This window comes from Protopterus annectens, chromosome 17.part0, assembly GCF_019279795.1.
Source record: "Protopterus annectens isolate FY-2018-M chromosome 17.part0, PAN1.0, whole genome shotgun sequence".
NCBI lineage: Eukaryota > Metazoa > Chordata > Ceratodontiformes > Protopteridae > Protopterus > Protopterus annectens.
Genome location: NC_056751.1, coordinates 733,256,218 through 733,274,888, shown reverse-complemented (window position 1 = coordinate 733,274,888; position 18,671 = coordinate 733,256,218). Strand labels below are relative to the sequence as shown.

General features: G+C 43.3%; 1 protein-coding gene across 1 annotated transcript in view; it reads right to left on the bottom strand.

Annotated features, from left to right (window-relative positions):
* DCAF8 (DDB1 and CUL4 associated factor 8) overlaps positions 1–18,671 on the bottom strand; it is a 1,751,511-nt gene that overhangs the window by 391,834 nt on the left and 1,341,006 nt on the right. Inside the window, exon 11 of the mRNA XM_044059248.1 lies at positions 8,856–8,986. Coding sequence (XP_043915183.1) covers positions 8,856–8,986 — 131 coding nt within the window. The remainder of the gene's footprint in view (positions 1–8,855; positions 8,987–18,671) is intronic.

Below are 18,671 nucleotides of genomic sequence, written 5' to 3'. Positions count from 1 at the left end.
GGTGGGTCACAATCATAGTGAGCTGAAATTGCTGCAGCATGAATCTTAATGGAAGAGAAAGACAAACCTTTGTCCAGTAACTCAGTAAGATATTGAAGAGCCACACTCAAATTTGGCTCAGAAATCTCCAAATTGTTTGCTGCACTCCAAAATAAAAATCTCTTCCATTTTTCTGCGTTACACCTTGTACTAGGTCTCCTGGCTTCCATAATCACATTTAAAACTTGTTGAGGAAGTTGAGACCTACTGTCTTTCAAAACAGAATATGCCAGGCTGTTAGATGAAGAGAGTGAAGCTTGACATTGAGCAGGTGACCGTCTCTGAGACAACAGGTGTGGAATCAAGGGTAAAGGCCATGGAGGCTTCCTTACCAAACTCCTCAGTAATGGGTACCAGTGCTGCCGAGGCCAATCTGGAGCTATTAAAATCATCCTTGGCTTGTCTTGTCTGACTTTTAGAAGCACCTTTGGAAGAAGAGGCAGAGGTGGAAACGCATACACATGAAGATTTTTCCAACTGAAAGAAAGAGCATCCACTCTCCAAGCTATGTGATGAAACCTCTTTGTGCAAAACTTTGGCAGCTGGTGGTGTAGTGGAGAAGCGAACAGATCTATGTCTGGAGTTCCCCATGACACTGTCAATTTTTGAAATACATGAAGATCCAGTTTCCACTCGTGGGGATCCATGATTTGTCTGCTTAACACATCTGCTAAGGAGTTCTGTGCTCGGCAGAAACCTTGCCTGAAGAGTTAGTTGCAAGCTGAGCAGTCTCCCATAAAATCATTGCTTGCCTGCACAATGGGTAAGAATCCTTGTTTGTTGATGTACCACATGACAGTTGTGTTGTCTGTTAGAATCAACACCTGCCCTGGAAGAAGAAATTCCTTGAAAGCCATTAATGCAAACTGGACTGCTAACATCTCCTTCATGTTGATATGTAGATGCTGTAGTTTGGCAGGCCACTTGTCTTGTATCCACTTTCCATTTAGATGAGCTCCCCAAGCAATGTCTGAGGCATCTGTCGTTAGAATCTGACCTGGCGGGTCACAGAGAGTCCCTTGTTTAGGTGACATTCCTGAGCCCACCACAAAAATTCCTTTTGAATGCAAGGTATGATTTGAATGACAGTGTCCAAATCCTGGCAGTGCTGTGTCCATACATTTTTGAGATACCATTGTAGCTTCCTCATATGCAGTTTGGCATTGGGAAGCACCAGAATACAAGATGCCCTGAACCCTAAGGCTTGAAGGACTGTCCTTGCAGTCAGCCCGGACTGAAGAGATAGTTGATGGAAGTAACTGGAAAGATTCTTTTGTTTGTCCGGGGTTAAAAGGCCATCTGGGCTGCTGTATTCAGTCTCACACCCAGAAAGCACATGTCTTGAGAGGGTACTAGACTGGACTTTATTTCGTTCACAGAATACCCTAGGCATCTTAGCACTGCTATGACATATTCCAAATGCTGTAGAAGGTCTTCCTTTTCTTGAGCCAGAATCAGGCAGTCGTTCAAGTAAGGATAGATTTGAATTCCTTTTAGCCTGAAGTAAGCTATCACTGGAGCCAGAACCTTTGTGAATACTCTGGGCGCAGTAGATAAGCCAAAGGGCAATGCAGAGAACTGATAATGAGAATTTCCAGCATACTTTCTGCAATTTAGTCTTATAGGCACATGAAGGTAAGCTTCCTTGAGATCTAAAGTTACCATCCAGTGATCTTTGCCCAGCAGAGGTAAAAGCTGTTGTAACGTCAACATTTTGAACTTGGGAATGTCCAGATAAGTGTTGAGGGTAGATAAATCCAAAATTGGTCTCCACGTGTTCCCCTTCTTTGGTACTAGGAACAGGCGAGAATAAAATTTCTGGCACAGGAACTGGCTGAATGGCCCCTATTTGGAGTAACAGAGAAATCTGCTTGAGAGCCTCTTGTCGTTGTAGAGGAGGAATGTCTGGCATGCCTTTGAAAGAGGCAAGGTATGGAAATAAAACCTGTAAGAATAATATCCAGAACCCATCTGTCTTGGGTAATTAAATCCCAATTTTCTTTGAAAAGAGACAGCCTTCCTCCCAACGGTGCTGCCAGGCGAGAATGAACTGGCAGCTGAAAAGGCAGGTCATTGGGTCTGCTTACGAAAGGACTGACCCCTGCCTCACCAGAAGTCTGAGCAGGGGAACTCCTGTCCTGGGCCTAAAGAACCCCTGAGTCTGCCCCCTACCACTAGACCTACCCCTAGACTGGGAATCATAAGCAGGATAAGTCCATCCCTTAGTAGGCCAATTTCTACTAAACGGCTGCACCTGCAAAAATCTTTAACAGTTTGCATAGACTTAGCCTTGTCCTCCATTTTCTTCAAAACTGCTTCCACAGGCGAACCAAACAACACATCAGACTGTAAAGGAGCATCCAAAATCCTTGTCTTAACATGCTCAGCTAAATTCTGATCTCTCAACCAGGCGTGCCTACGAAGAACAGAACCAGTGGCAGCCACCCTGGAGGAGGCCTGCACAGCATCAAAACCACACTGCAAAGAATGTTTCCCCACCTGTTCAGACACATGAACTAAATCCTGCAACTCTTTACACTCAATACCTCCAGAGCATCCACCTTAGATTTCAACTGTGAAAGAAGATAATTCTGATATTTTAACATGTGAAACTGACAATTCAACGCCCTCATGGCTAAAGTGGAAGAAGTATACACTTTCTTTCCCCATCTATCCAAAGCCCTTGCCTCTATCAGGAGGGACAGGATTTTTAACAACTGAGGCCTTCACACCTTTAGGCCCCTGAGAGACAGTTTCCGGGTCTGCCCTAGGACTCTTAAAAAGATACTTATGAGCTTCAGGCACCCTATAATACCTATCCGGTTTAACTGGAGCAGGAGGTAAAGAATCAGGATTCAGGGAAGCCTCCGCAAACACATCTTCCACCACATTCAAAACAGGAGGTATAGCTAAAGGCCTATGCTGGGGTAAAAACAAGAATTCCCTAAGCCTTTTCCTGGAATCAGAGAAATCTTGACCTTCCCATTTAAAATGCTCCCTCATGGAATGCAGAGTCTCTGAAAATGAAAAATCCTCAGGAGGAGAAGCAGAAGGAGTAGAATCAGAATAAGGAGGGTACTCCTGCAAGTCTTCAGCCGAAGACTCCGAAGCCTCCGAGCATTGCTCAAAACTCTCAAACTCAGGTTCCACCCTAGGCCTCTTATCAGGAGGGGCATAGAACCCCTTATCATAGTAATCAAATCCTCTGCCATTTTAAGCATATGTTTCTTAGGCAAGGACCCTGAAGCACTAGGAGGAACCCCCACTGAAGCTAAACTAGGCCTGCCCCTCAAAGAAGCCTTGGAAACAGAAGGGAGGCTCTAACCACTTTAGGAAGAGGAAGAACAGCCACCTGAGAAGCCCCTCAGCCTGGCCTACTTCCTGAGAGGATACATCCTGTAACAGTAAAGTCTCTCCCTGAGACTCCTGCTGCTTTATCTTTGCGTTTTTTAGTCGGGCGGCGCGGAGCATCCCAAACACTAACCTGGCACAGTCTAACCTTCTCTTAATACCTAAACAAGGTATACACAAAGTATGGTAATCCCTATGAGGTATCTGTTTCCCACAAGAAATACAGTTATTCACTTTTTCTGACATCCGGTTAAATACTGAGGCAAGAAAAACAAAATATTCCCCCCAACGTACTAATAACTTTGATTGATTGTGGTGAACTCTGACTTCAGAAACTTTCAGACTGGACAGCGGACTACCCAATAGTTAGGACTGCAGCAATGTGGAATGAAGAACATCTGGGTTTTTGTTGCCATCAGTTTGAAGTAAGTAGTCAGTTGCCTTTGTTTGTCTGGCGTGAGGTAAGCCATCTGGGCAGTTGTATTCAAGCTTGCATCCAGGAATGTTATCTTTTGAGAGGGTACCAGTTGCGATTTCTTTTCGTTTATTGTGTACGCTCGGCATGTTAGAAGCTTTTTCACAAATGCCAGGTGCCAAAGAAGAGTGTCCTTATTCTCTGCTTGAATGAGACAGTCGTCCAAGTAAGGATATATTTGTAGACTTCTTTGTCTGCAAAATGCAATTACTGGTGCCAGGCACTTTGTAAAGACCCTGGGCGCAGTAGATAAGCCAAAGGACAGTGCAGAGAATTGGTAATGCATTAAGCCAGCCTTGAATCCGAGGTATCTTCTGCACAACTGTCTTATTGGGACATGCAGGTATGCCTCTTTTAGGTCTAAAGTCACCAGCCAAGCATTCTTGCCCAGCATGGGCAGAAGCTGCTGCAAAGTCAGCATTTTGAATTTTGGAATGTCCAGGTATGTGTTCAAAATTGATAAATCCAGTATTGGCTGCCAGGCCTTGTCCTTTCTGGGTACTAAGAACAGTCTTGAGTAAAAACATTGTCCTTTTTCCTGTTCTGGTACTGTCTGAATGGCCCCCATATCCATGAGAGACGTAACCTGTTTCTGTGCCTCTGCCCATTGATTTTTTGGCAGATCTGGTCAACCATTTGCCATTGGCAGAGTGTGGAAATGGAATCTGTATATCTGTGATACAATGTTTAGTACCAACTTGTCCGGGGTTATTAACTGCCAATTTTGAGCAAAAAGTGCCAATTTTCCCCCTATGGGTGCTGCCAAAGGATAGGTGCTTGGTGTAGGCAGAGGGAAGTCATTGGGATTGCTTTCTGTAGGTTTGCACTTCATCTCCTCCAGATTTGGAGGTGGATGCGCTCCCCTGCTTTGACCTGTATGAGTCTTGCGCCTGGTATCTGGAACCCTTAGGGCGTCTGGATTTGCCCCTTTGAGCTCTGTCTGACACAGGAAAGGACCAATTTTTTGTAGGCCAGTGTCTACTGAATCTTGGTGGCTGCACTTGTAAGAAGTCTTTAACAGTTTGCATAGACTTAGCTTTGTCTTCCACTTTCCTTAAAACCTCTTCTGCCTTAATACCAAACAGAGAATCATGCTGTAAAGGTGCATCTAGCAATTTAGCTTTAACATGATCAGGCAAATTTTGTTCCTTTAACCAGGCATGCCTCCTAATCACAGATCCAGTAACTGCAGCCCTGCAGGAGGCCTCTAAAGAATCAAAACCACATTGCAAAGTATGCTTTCCAACTTGTTCAGCTGCATGCAATAATTCCTGCAATTCCTTATTTTCTACACATTCTGAAATCATCATTTTCTGTTTCAGCAATCCCATAACATGTTGTTGGTACTTAAGCATATGAAACTGACAGTTTAAGGCCCCAATTGCCAAGTTTGCAGAGGTATAAACCTTTTTTCCCCATCTGTTCACTCTGTCAGAGGGGGTAGGATTTTTTGCTGTTGTGGCCTTAACTCCCTTTGGACCATGTGAAATAGTCTCAGGATTAGCAGCAGGGTTTCTAAATAAAAATTTATGAGAGTCAGGGACCCTGTAATATCTGTCAGGCTTACTGGGAGCCGGATGTATGGAGTCAGGGGTCAAGCTCGACTCCGAAAACACATCATCCACAATGTCTAAGACAGGGGGAATGGCTACAGGCTTGTGCTGAAGGAGAAGGAAATCCCTGAGCCTCTTTTTTGATTCTGAGAAGTCTTGACTCTCCCAGTGAAAATGCTTCCTCAAAGTATGCAAGGTTTCTCCAAATGAATAATCCTCAGGAGGTGATTCAGATGGAACAAACTCCTCAGCATCAGAATCCTCATAGGGAGGTATAGATAAATTCCTGATCAGAAGAGGCATCAGAAGAAAAAGAAACCTGACCTGAAGATTCATAATCAGTGTCTTGCCTAGGCCTCTTATCTGGAGGGGGATGGGTACCCCTGATCAAGGTAATAAGGTCTTCAGCCATTTTGATCATCTGTTTCTTAGGCATAGAGGCCTGTGCACGTGGCTCATGCGTCATTTTTTTAGTTTTAGAAGTTGCTTTTGTCTTTGGTTTTGCAGCTGTCGTCTGTTTGATGTACAAATGTTGAGGTCTGAATACACCCTCAGAAGCCGGTGCCTGCTCAGCGGCTCCGGACCCATCTGAGGGAGATACATCCATCGGTCCAATACCTCGGGTATCTTGCGGCATGCCGGACTTCACATGGGTGTCGGTAGAGGCCTGCGACTCGAAGGTAGGGGGTATCAAGGGCTGCGAAGGCACCTTACGGAGTACCGGCGACTAGCTTAGGAGAAGCTTTGTCATCGGTTTTGGATTTCAACTGCCTTTCTCTGTCCTTTTCTTTGCAATTTTTATGTACTCCGGTAGTCGGATTGCTATCAGACGACATTTCTGGGTAATTAAATCTGTTTCCAAAATACTTTGATACAAAAATATACCGACGATTAATAGTGCGTTGGTTAAATCTAGCACAAAACCGACAGCCAGGCATATTGCGATCAGGGCCTAGGCAAGGAATACAGTATAAATGGAAATCCTTATGAGGTATTTGCTTCCCACAAGTAATACAATTATTAATTTTTTCTGACATCGGTAAAAAGCAAGAAAAAAGTTTCCCCAACAGGGTACTTAGCTTTAGTGAAGACTTTGGTTCTGAAACTCAAACACGAATATTTCAGTAGTCGGCCGACTGGCACTTGCGAAATGTTTCTGCTTCGGGCACCACGCAGCAAGAAAGACTAAAGAAAATGGCATCGGCTGCATGTTTTATACCCCCGATGACCCGACGTCATGGAAGAGAATACAGCAACTGACGCAGGACCCAAGACTTTGGAATTCAGGCCGACTGAGGGCAACCGGCCAGCAGATTACCCCAAATGTAATGACTGCAACAGTGAAACACGAAGAACATCAACAGAATCCTGATCAGAAGATTCATAATCAACTTCAGTCCTAGCCCTCTTAGAAGGGGGGGGTTGGCTACCCCTGATTAGAGTTATTAGATCTTCAGCCATTTTTATTTGTTTTTTAGGCATACAGGTCTGAGCATGTGGCCTGGGCATCGTTTTTTAGGCATGGATCGAGATTTAGGCCTAAGTAAAGGAGGAGGCGTCGGTTTAATATGCAAGTCTGTAGAGCTGAATACACCCTCAGAAGCCGGTGCCTGCACAGCGGCTCCGGACCCAAGGTAGAGACATCCACGGGTTCCATAGCTGAAGCATCTCGTGGCATACTGGACTCCGAATGGGTCTCAGTAGAGGCCTGCGAATCAGAAGTAGCGAGTATCAGGGGCTGCGAAAGCGCCTCACTGAATACCGGCAAACTGGCTTAGAAGCGTCGTTGGCAGTTTTGGACCTCGGCAGCCTGTCTCTGTCTTTATCTTTGCGTTTTTTTCGGAATCCTGGTAGTCGGATGGCTAACCGACAACATTTCTGGATAATTAAACCAAGAACCGAAATATTTAAAGGTGAAAATATACAGACGATGGATAGTGCGCTGATTAAATAAAGCACAAAACCGACAGCAAGGTACGTCGTGGTCAGGGCCTAGGCAAGGAATACAGTATGAATGAAAATCTTTATGAGGTATTTGCTTTCCACAAGTAATGCAATTATTAACTTTGACCGACATCGGTAAGGAGCAAGAAAATGTTTCCCCAACAGGATACTTAACTTTAGTTGAAGATTTCAGTTCTGAAACTCGAAAACAAAAATTTCAGGAGTCTGCCGACCGGCACTTGCGAACTGTTTCTGCTTCGAGCACCGCACAGCAAGAAAGACTGATGTAATGGCATCGGCTGCATGTTTTATACCCCTGACGACCTGATGTCATGGAAGAAGGGACAGCAACCGACGCAGGACCCAAGACTTTGTTAATCAGGCCGACTGAGGGCTACCTGCAGGCAGATAACCCAAATGTAATGACTGCAACAGTGAAACACGAAGAACATCAATAAGTACAGAAGTTTTTTTTTTTTAAACAGCAGACATTTAAAAGTAACGGAATAAAGAAGAGCATAGCCCTCTAACTTAAACAAACTATGCCTGGTAGATGGAAATGAAAGAAGGGGAGGGATACCCCTCTAATTTAAATGGGCTAAGAGGTAGGCAAGTTCTCTAACTTAAATGAACTGTCTACAAAAAAGGGTCTTGAAGAGAAACAACAAACAGAGAAGACAACTGGAGTTAAGTGCCCTCTAGTGTAAACGGGCTATAAAATTTTAAAGTAGAAGTCGGGAGAGGAACAACAACGCCTACAGAAAGACGACGGCCAACAGCAGAAAATAGCCACAAAAAGGAACTAAAGTATTAGCACAGGAAAACTAGCTATATATACATATATATATATATATATATATATATATATATATATATATATATATATATATATATATATATATATATATATATATATATATATATATATATATATATATATATATATATACATATATATATATATATATATATATATATATATATACATATACATATATATATATATATATACATATACATATATATATATATATATATACATATATATATATATATATATATATATATATACATATATATATACACACATATACATATATATATATATATATATATATATATATATATATATACATATATACACACACACATATACACAATATATATATATATCAAAAAACAATACAGAATAGCAATTTTTTGCCAGAGAAAATACAATAAAGGTATACTTAGCCAGAGCTAGTAGAAAGAGCACCCGATCTTGCTTAGTGGCAAGAGAGATTTGGGGAGCTTTCCTAGTGCATGCTGGTATAGGGTTTAGCCACGGGCTAGTTGAAGACCTCGAGCTTGAGTATAAAGGCCAAGTCAGATCTGAGGATCGGATCCGAACCCATCCTGGTAAGAATGAAGGCAAGCTAGGACAACACATCTATACTTTTCAAATAAAAAGGAATCATTAAAGACAAAAGGACATTTAACTTCTGGTAACTTACCACACCTCCTTTGTCTCCGTCCATAAACTGAACAATCTGGCAGGATGACTTATCCCACAGGAAGATGTGTCCACAGTCACTGCCACTCACAACATATTCACTCTTGGGGCCATAAAAATTCACACCCTTCACTAAAAAAGGAAAGAAAAAAGAATCAAGTGGGAACCGTGACAGATACAGGTCACTAACCGATTAATGCCGCTTCCAAGCACTCACACTCGCAGAAAATTACACAAATAAGGTGGCGGCATTTCTGCCATGTCAAGTTAGTCATGTAATGATAAAAAATTATTTGTTTCTTTAACTAGACTACGCCAAATGAACCATGACAAAAGGCTCCTTTTCCGTATCAGTCACAGGAGAAAAACTTTAACACAGACAACAGTAAATAAACAAAATTTATGTACTTATGTTAGATTTGTGCTGACATCTTCTGCGCATCTCAACAGTTATTCCATCAGATCTGCATGGATAAGAGTTCGGCACTTCATGCAAGACATTTTGCTCCAAGGCTCCTCCCCTTCCCATAATGCACTGCCACACAGCCAGCCGGTCACAGAGTTTGCCCCACACACAGCCAAAAAATTACAACACCTCTGCAGGATGCCCGTTCTCCTTTCTGGGCAGCTGTTCTAACTTTAATCCTTGTTCACAGCCAAGTTAAAATCACATCAGTCTATTCCGCTACCCGAAAGGCAAATTCTACCATCTCTGCAGTACGCACTTTTTCTCTCTGGACAGTTGTTCTACATCCTCATTCAGAGCTAAGCTAAAATCACAACATTCTATTAATCTACCTGATTGAAAGGTGCATTCCATCACCTCTGCAGGATGCTCCTTTTCCCCTCTGGACAGCTGTTCTATTATGCATATTACTGCCAATTTATTTAATATTCACAAACATTTTAGCTACTTAAGCACTCAGCAGCTGGAAGGACACCTTTCCACTACTACCCCTTGGAACCATAAAGTGAACTTTTTTACCTTGCTCTACGTTAGCACTCAGATTTCACTCCAATTTGAACTGCATTTTCTCCATTAGCAGAACAATTCCCCACCCAAATATAAAATTATCTGCTATTTATACATCACAAAATCGTAAATACCTCACTCCAAGACTTCACAATCTAGTCATCCAACACACCATGGTCTGCTTATCTGTTATGTAAACATATCAGAAAAAAGACCATCATCCACTTCCAGTGATGGGTTGCACAATGAAACTCTGACCTTGTTTTACCACTCCCCCTCTCGAAGCCACAGTACTTTGAATGTAATCAGCATCATTTTTAAACACCAGGCCTCTAACCCTACCATCATTGTCTGATCTACTTCCTCCCAGCTGTTGAATAGACAAACAATAGTTTACACTTACTTATCTACAAGTGTAAGTTCATACTCCATCTTAAAATACAGAACTGTTCTATATGATAGTTACGCAATATTACATTTCACAGACAGATAGCCAGTGCACTCTGCTCACAGCAAGACTGGATATGGACACTCGTCTACACGTGCCCTTCAGTGCACTAAATTAAACTGCTTTTTTGTACAAGAGGATTTTGTTAGCAGCTAGAATTGACTGTACTTTAGAATTAAATTACCTTTAAAATAAAATTACTGTTAAATAATTTTACTTTGACTCCATGTAATGATACCATAAGGAAACTGGTGGAATCAGTACAGGGCAGGTACCAATCTCTTTTGAAGTACATCTTACTTGCGTCCTGTAGCGCTAATGGTGTGACTGGTTCCTTGCAGTGATCGTGCCTCTTAGCAGTAAATGCAGAATGTATCCACGTGATGACTGCAAGTTTGTGATATAGGGCATCGAATGTCATGGGTAAATTGCAGGCTTGTGCTTCTTAGAACTAAATGCAGAATGTATCCACGTGATGACTGCAAGTTTGTGATATAGGGCATCGAATGTCATGTGTAAATTGCAGGCTTCTGCTTCTTAGCAGTAAATGCAGAATGTATCCACGTGATGACTGCAAGTTTGCAATATAGGGCATCGAATGTCATGTGTAAATTACAGGCTTGTGCTTTTTAGCAGTAAATCACACTCATGCATCAACTGCCTGATTAGATAAAGGCCACTGAAATTGCTTGCTTTGACACAGTAAAAACCATGAGCTTGCAAACTGCCTATAATTACCTTACTGAATAGACTAAACTTACCCTACCAAAGAACAATGGATAGTGCACACGACTTCTTAGGTACTCAGGCCCAATGGCATCCCAGCCTGGAAACTAGTGACGTAAAGACCGTTTAATCCAATTCAATAACTACAAAAAGGCCCAGCTCCACAACTTTTCTTTGTTGCGGATACTACTGGCTTCAAACTCATTCCCTTTTTTTTACTCCCCACAACTTTAATCCTTGTTTAGAGCTAAGATAAAATCATTCCATGCAGGGATACAGGCTGGATTTGTACAGAATTATGGATATCCCTAGACTGGCCAAGTATGAAATGGTTATTTCCAAATTCTTTAGAAGCTGCTGGTGGGAACTGGCATGAGTCAAGAAGTCATCCAGCTATGAAAACGGGTAACCCTGGAGCCTGACATGAGCAAACATAAATGGCAAGCATTTGGTGAATACTCTGGGAGTAATGGAAAGCCCAAAGAGAATTATGAAAACTGTAAGTATTAGAGATTAGTTACACACCTGGGAATGTCATATGTGCTTCAGGGACGGGAGTCTTAGCATGAAACTGCACTCATTGCACACATTCCTTGCCCTGGAGGATGCTGACATTTGTGCAGTCACTGAAACCTGGTTCAAAGCTGTGGACAGCACCTCAGCCTTACCAGGTTACTCAACTTTCCATAATTTCCGATCCTAAACGGAGGGCTACAAAGCCAAAGGAGGTGGACTTTCAATATTTATCAAAGACATGCACATCTCCAGGCTGGTCAAACGGTACAATGCACAGGAGACACTCCAAGTGCAATGAACTGTAAACAAAACATCTATTACAATCATAGCTAGCTCCAGACCCCAAACCATGACTCGGGATGCCCACTCCACCTATCTGGACTTACCTGAATTCATCAAGATTCAACCCTCTACCCTGATCCTGGGTGACTTCAACTACCCAACCACAGAGTGGAAGACCTATTCTAGCCCAAACATGAATGCCCAGAGATTCTTCAACTTGATCAATGCCAATGCATTGGATCAGCTAGTTGACACCCCTATGAGAGGTAAAAATATCCTGGACCTGGTCCTTACCAACATGAGTAACCACTGTAGCACCCCTACAGTGTTCTTGGTAAGATCCGACCGTAAAGCGTTCACATTCGAAGTCACCATATCGCCTGACCTCCACCCGCGCCCCCCAATCAGGGTCAAACAAAAAAACTTTTCCAAAGCTGACTACAATCTTCTGAGAGCAGGTATAAGCAGCTTCACAGCCACCGTCTCTTCAGTTGGAAGTAGCACTAATGCCCAAACCTACACCAAAAAACTATTTATTTATTTAACATTTGTTGACCGGGAAGGTCTGACTAGGACAGAGCCTATTTTCAGCAGAGGCCCAGGGAGAAAAGCTCCAGACGCATGATTTTAGAATGTGGGAGGAAACCAGAGTACCCCACGCGAACGCAGGGAAAACATGCAAACTCCATACAGAAGGGACCCCAGCCAAGAATCGAAGAACCTCTTGCTGTGAGGCAACGTTAACCAATGCACCACTGCGTCACCCTTATACGAGCACCTGCATTGCTATATGGACTCCGCAATACCTGACAGGACCAAACCATCTTCCTTAAGGATGAGGAAACCTGTCTGGGGGGCAGCAGCAATAAATGAACTCTATAATAAAAAGGAAAAAAATGCTGTCCAAGATGAAGAAGGAGCAGCTGACAAATTGGAAGCAATCTCTCCTTTGTCTGAACAAGCAAATAAGGTCACTGGTGAAATCCTCTAAGGCTAACTTCAAGTCCAAATTGGCCACATCCATTAAGGACAATCGCAAGGCCTTCTTCACATACATCCATAATCTCAAAGGTAACACCCAATTAAAGAATTAAGGACTCATCCTAAGCCATTTATTAACAATCCATGGAAAAAAGTCTCATGATTGATTGACACTTTACAACAAGTGAGCAGATACACTCTGATAACTGGATTGTTATACCTATAAAGTAATTGTATATATTGAGCTCTGTTATAGTGTCAGGCTGATGTAAATAGTGGATATAGTTATTTAAGATGTTATACACAAACACTATGGAATTTATTCAACTGTATTTGAAAAATAAAAAAATTTGAAGAAAAAAAAAAAAAAGTTAACACCCAAATCTGCTCTGACATGGTGGTCAATAACACCATATACAAATGCCGTAGATATAGTCAACCTGCTGCCATACAGGTTCAGTGAAAACTTCACCACTCTGCCCCCCCAATCAGTGAACCAAGACATCCCCAGCACCTGCCCCCCCCTCCCCTCATCACCAGGGAGCAGGTTTTTAATACCCTCTCAAAGGCAAAAAATACAGTCTCCATGAGACACATCATCATCCCTGGCTGTATCCTACATGAACTCAGGCATGAGTTCTCAGCTCCATTAGGCACCCTGTTCATCCAAAGCCTGAGCACTGGCTTCATCCCAGCTGAAAGGAGGACAGCCACTGTCATCTCTCTACACAAAGGTGAAGCGTTCACTGATCCAGGCAAGTATACACCCATCAGCCTAACCAGCCTGATCTGCAAGGCCATGGAAAGTATTATCATGGACCTTGTAAACAAGGACATTGGCAATTTCCAAACGTGTGATCCCACCCAGTTTGGTTTTGTCAAATGGAGATCATGCCTATTTGACTTGGTCGATTTTTTTTTGAAACAGCCACCAAAGCTATGGACGAGGGGAAGGCAGTGCACACCGCCTACCTTGACCTATACAAAGCCTTCAACACTATTCCTCACTTGGGCATAACGGATAAACTCTCCCAGCTTGGCATCAATCCATATGTTCCCAGATAAGTAGCTAACTGGCTCACTGATAGAACCCAGTCAGTCAAAATAGGGGAAGCCATCTCTAGTAGTATGCCCATAACGAGCAGTGCACCACAAGGATCGGTCTTGGGGCCTCTACTGTTTGGGATATACTTTGCTGAGGTGACCAAGTTTGCAGATGACTACAAGCTGAGTGCCGTCTTAAATTCCCCTAGTGATGTGAACATCCTCCAAGAGGGCCTTACACAAACTAATGAATGGTGCCAAAAGCGTGGCCTCAAACTGAATGTTGGGAAATGGCATCCCCACTAATTATCACATTAATAACTATGTACTAAGCACTCAATCAGTCGTGAGGGATTTTGGCACCCAGGTTGCTAGCAACCTGACTTTTGACCACCACATTGCCACTGTTGTACGGAAGGCTTTCTCCATGGTCCACCTCATAAGTAAGGGTATTTCATCCAGGAACAAGGAGGTCATAATATCCCTGCACTCGTCCCTTATCAGACCCGTTACAGAGTACAATGACTCCTTTGGTGTGTACTTTGCCAAGCATATGCAGTAGTTGAAGTGACCACAGAGGTTCCAGACCAGGAAAATCCAGGGTCTGAGGAGCCTAGCCTATACAGATAGGCTAAAAGCCCAGTCTTTCTACTCATTCTCATACAGATTGCTCAGAGGTGACCTTTGTCTGGCATACACAGACATCTCAGATCCAGCCTTGATGGAGTTGCTGCATATCCGTAAGTCAAACTCCACTAGAACAACCTGCATGCAAGGCCTCAACCTGGTCTGTGACATTAATAGAACTTGTTGGTGGGACAGATTTATATCCCAAGACTCCCCCATCTGTGGAACAGCCTCCCTCTCCATATCAAGCCGAGTACCTCTCTAGTCCTCTAAGAGGAACCTGGACGACTGGATGGGAAACAGAAGATACACCCCTGGGATCTGACCTGTGTCCCTGTTGGACAGGGGAGACAGATGCTGACTTTGTGGGAACATAGGCAAAATTCTTGGCTAGGCTTATAAGGGCTTCCAGGCCAATAGCCTACTATCATCCTATGAACCTATGGGGATGCTGCAGTACATATTTCCAAGGTCACCTCTAATATCCTCAGGCATTACAAATGGCAAGTGTACCTGCAGCATTAACATTCTCAATGTCTAACAGAAATTTGCTGTGCAAAGGTTTCCACAGCCTCTCTTTCATATTAGAAAGGAGAATCACTCCAGATGTAAACTCTGACTAGTTCTGCCTAAAGAATCCCTTCTATAGTTGTGCAGGACAAGAGCTGTTGAGACAGACTCCAGCACAGGCTACCTCAGCTGTGGGCGCCTCTGATACACTTGAGAACTGAGGGAATTCAGTCTTGCAACCTGGAGTCAAAACCTTTCACCATTGTCCAACATTAAGAAATACCACTGTTCCTTGAAAAACAATCTTTCACCAAAGGCAGATGTCACAAACTCACAGCCCTCAGACCTCAAGCAGCCCTCACATCAAATAACTGTGTGTGTTGGAAGCAACACTACTATATTCCACAGCTGCAGTGACTACCCTTTATTTTCTTTAGCAGATTTTGCCCTCAACTAAGTGTGCTAGCCTCTGAGACCATTTGAAACACTTGAACAGAGAGATCTGTGGTGCAGGGAAGCAAGGACGGAAGGCTGTGCTAATCACTCAATAGTGATAAGGTAAAGTTCTGGGAAGAAGAAAGGGTGCCCACTACCTTTCCCCCCTCGCTGCTGTCTGCCCTGGCCACTGCCTTTTCTCCAAAAGCCAGTCTTGAAGGCCTTCATTTAAGTGCAGTTCTCAGACTGTATTTCTCAGAAGGGTCCATGTGTGTTGGGGAGGTTTCTCGTGTAACTGGAGCAGTGGGTGAGATAATGTGCCATCATTTAGAAGGGTCCATGTGTGTTGGGGAGGTTTCCCGTGTAACTGGAGCAGTGGGTGAGATGATGCTCCATCATTTAGAAGGGTCCATGTGTGTTGGGGAGGTTTCCTGTGTAACTGGAGCAGTGGGTGAGATAATGCGCCATCATTTAGAAGGGTCCATGTGTGTTGGGGAGGTTTCCCGTGTAACTGGAGCAGTGGGTGAGATAATGCGCCATCATTTAGAAGGGTCCATGTGTGTTGGGGAGGTTTCCCGTGTAACTGGAGCAGTGGGTGAGATAATGCGCCATCATTTAGAAGGGTCCATGTGTGTTGGGGAGGTTTCCCGTGTAACTGGAGCAGTGGGTGAGATAATGCGCCATCATTTAGAAGGGTCCATGTGTGTTGGGGAGGTTTCCCGTGTAACTGGAGCAGTGGGTGAGATAATGCGCCATCATTTAGAAGGGTCCATGTGTGTTGGGGAGGTTTCCGTGTAACTGGAGCAGTGGGTGAGATAATGCGCCATCATTTAGAAGGGTCCATGTGTGTTGGGGAGGTTTCCGTGTAACTGGAGCAGTGGGTGAGATAATGCGCCATCATTTAGAAGGGTCCATGTGTGTTGGGGAGGTTTCCCGTGTAACTGGAGCAGTGGGTGAGATAATGCGCCATCATTTAGAAGGGTCCATGTGTGTTGGGGAGGTTTCCCGTGTAACTGGAGCAGTGGGTGAGATAATGCGCCATCATTTAGAAGGGTCCATGTGTGTTGGGGAGGTTTCCCATGTAACTGGAGCAGTGGGTGAGATGATGCGCCATCATTTAGAAGGGTCCATGTGTGTTGGGGAGGTTTCCCGTGTAACTGGAGCAGTGGGTGAGATGATGCGCCATCATTTAGAAGGGTCCATGTGTGTTGGGGAGGTTTCCCGTGTAACTGGAGCAGTGGGTGAGATAATTCGCCATCATTTAGAAGGGTCCATGTGTGTTGGGGACGTTTCTCGTGTAACTGGAGCAGTGGGTGAGATAATGCACCATCATTTACACTATTTTCCTTTTTCTTCGAGGCTACTGAAAACGTCCTGTGATGTGTTAAAAAAGAAAAACTGAATATATGCCCACTATGAATTTAAGCACACTTTTATCTGCTCTTTTGCATATAGTACTACATTTCATTTATTTTTTTGCACTTTTCACTGAATATTAACTCAGCTGAAGTTGGGCTGTCTCTCTACAGAGTACTTTTTAGAATTTCTGTGTAGCCACTGACAGCAGTGGGGGGTGGTTTCAGCTCATCACTGACACTCTGTCTTGCCTTATTTAAGTGGTACATTTTGAGTGATCTCTGCTTAATATCAGAGTTCTGGCCAGCTAACACCTACCTGAAATCAGCTGGACGTCTAAGTGAATTTAAGTACACTTATCTGCTCTTTTGCATATAGTACTGTATTTAACTTGTGTTTTTCACTGAATATTAACTCAACTGAAGTTGTGGCGGTCTCTCTACAGAGAACTTTTTAGAATTTCTGTGTAGCCGTTGATAGCAGTGGGGGGTAGTTTCAGCTCATCACTGACATTCTGTCTTGCCTTATATAAGTGGTACATTTTGAGTTATCTCAGAGTTTTGGCCGGCTAACATCTACCTGAAATCAGCTGGACGTACAAGTGAATTTAAGTACACTTATCTGCTCTTTTGCATATAGTACTGTATTTAATTTACTTATTTGTGTTTTTCAATGAATATTAACTCAACTGAAGTTGTGGCCGTCTCTCTACAGTTAGTTCCCCACCCACCCTCCCTGTTCTTGTTTTGGTGTTAATGTTGGTGGCTTTGAAATTGCCCGCCCCTCTTGTAGATTTGTATTTAGATACTCCTGGGCCCATCTCATTTGCTCACTCAACTGAGTGCAGTGAGAACATATTCTGATTTCAGGCACTCCTACTGTGTACAAAGAGAGCATTTGGGAAGGACAACCCCTGTAGCCTCTTAATCCTGCTCTATTCCCTCCCTCAAAAAAGGAAAAAAAAAAAAAAAATATATATATATATATATATATCTTATTCATCTGCTCTTACTGTAACTGTCTTAGTTGCTCTTCTGCGTGCTATCTGTTCGGTCGCTCTTACTCTGCACTTATTACTGTTTGTTAGTAGCCTTCTAATTTATTGCCTTCTGCACTTGTTTTTTAGTCATTTGTTAATTTAATTGCATTTATCTGAAATGTATTTGCAGTAGTGTTGCTACACACTTGGGTGTGCTGGCCTGCACTACAATTTGAATTGTATTTACTGCTGTTTTAGCTGCTTTTCTGTAACCCCCCCCCCCCCCAAAGAAAATTCTAAGCTTGTTTCCTGCCTTTCCTGTAACTAGTCAAGTCCAGATACAGACTTGCTGTATCCAGGATTGCTGGGTAAGCTTCTGAGCCCCCCAAGCCTTTCTGTGTGGGAGGGAAGCCTTCTAGCTTATTAGTGGGAGTGGTAAAAGCACTAGGTAGTAAAAGCACTAGGTAGCCTATCTACCATGGAGGAGTGGGTTTTGGCCCTGAAATTGTAGTTCATTGGCCGTTCCCATCTCTTTCTACTTTCTGGTGAAACGCTCGTTTTGCGTTTGGTCCCTGCCTTTCCTACAACTAGTGTAGTCCAGGTACATATTTACTGTATCCAGGACTGTTGGTAAGCTTCTGAGCCCTCCCAAGCCCTTCTGTGTTGGAGAGAAGCCATCTAGCTTATCAGTGGGAGTGGTAAGCACTAGGTAACCTATCTACCACAGGAAGCTTTTCCATCTCTTACAACCTTCTGATTTAAAGTCTGTGTTTGCGCTCGTTTCCTGCCTTTCCGGTTATTAGTCTAGTCCAGGTATAGATTTGCTGTATCCAGGACTCTCTGTAAGCTTCTGAGCCCCCCAAGCCTTTCCGTGTTGTAGGGAAGCCGTCTAGCTTATCAGTGAGTGGTAAGCATCAAGTAGCCTATCTACCACAAGAGG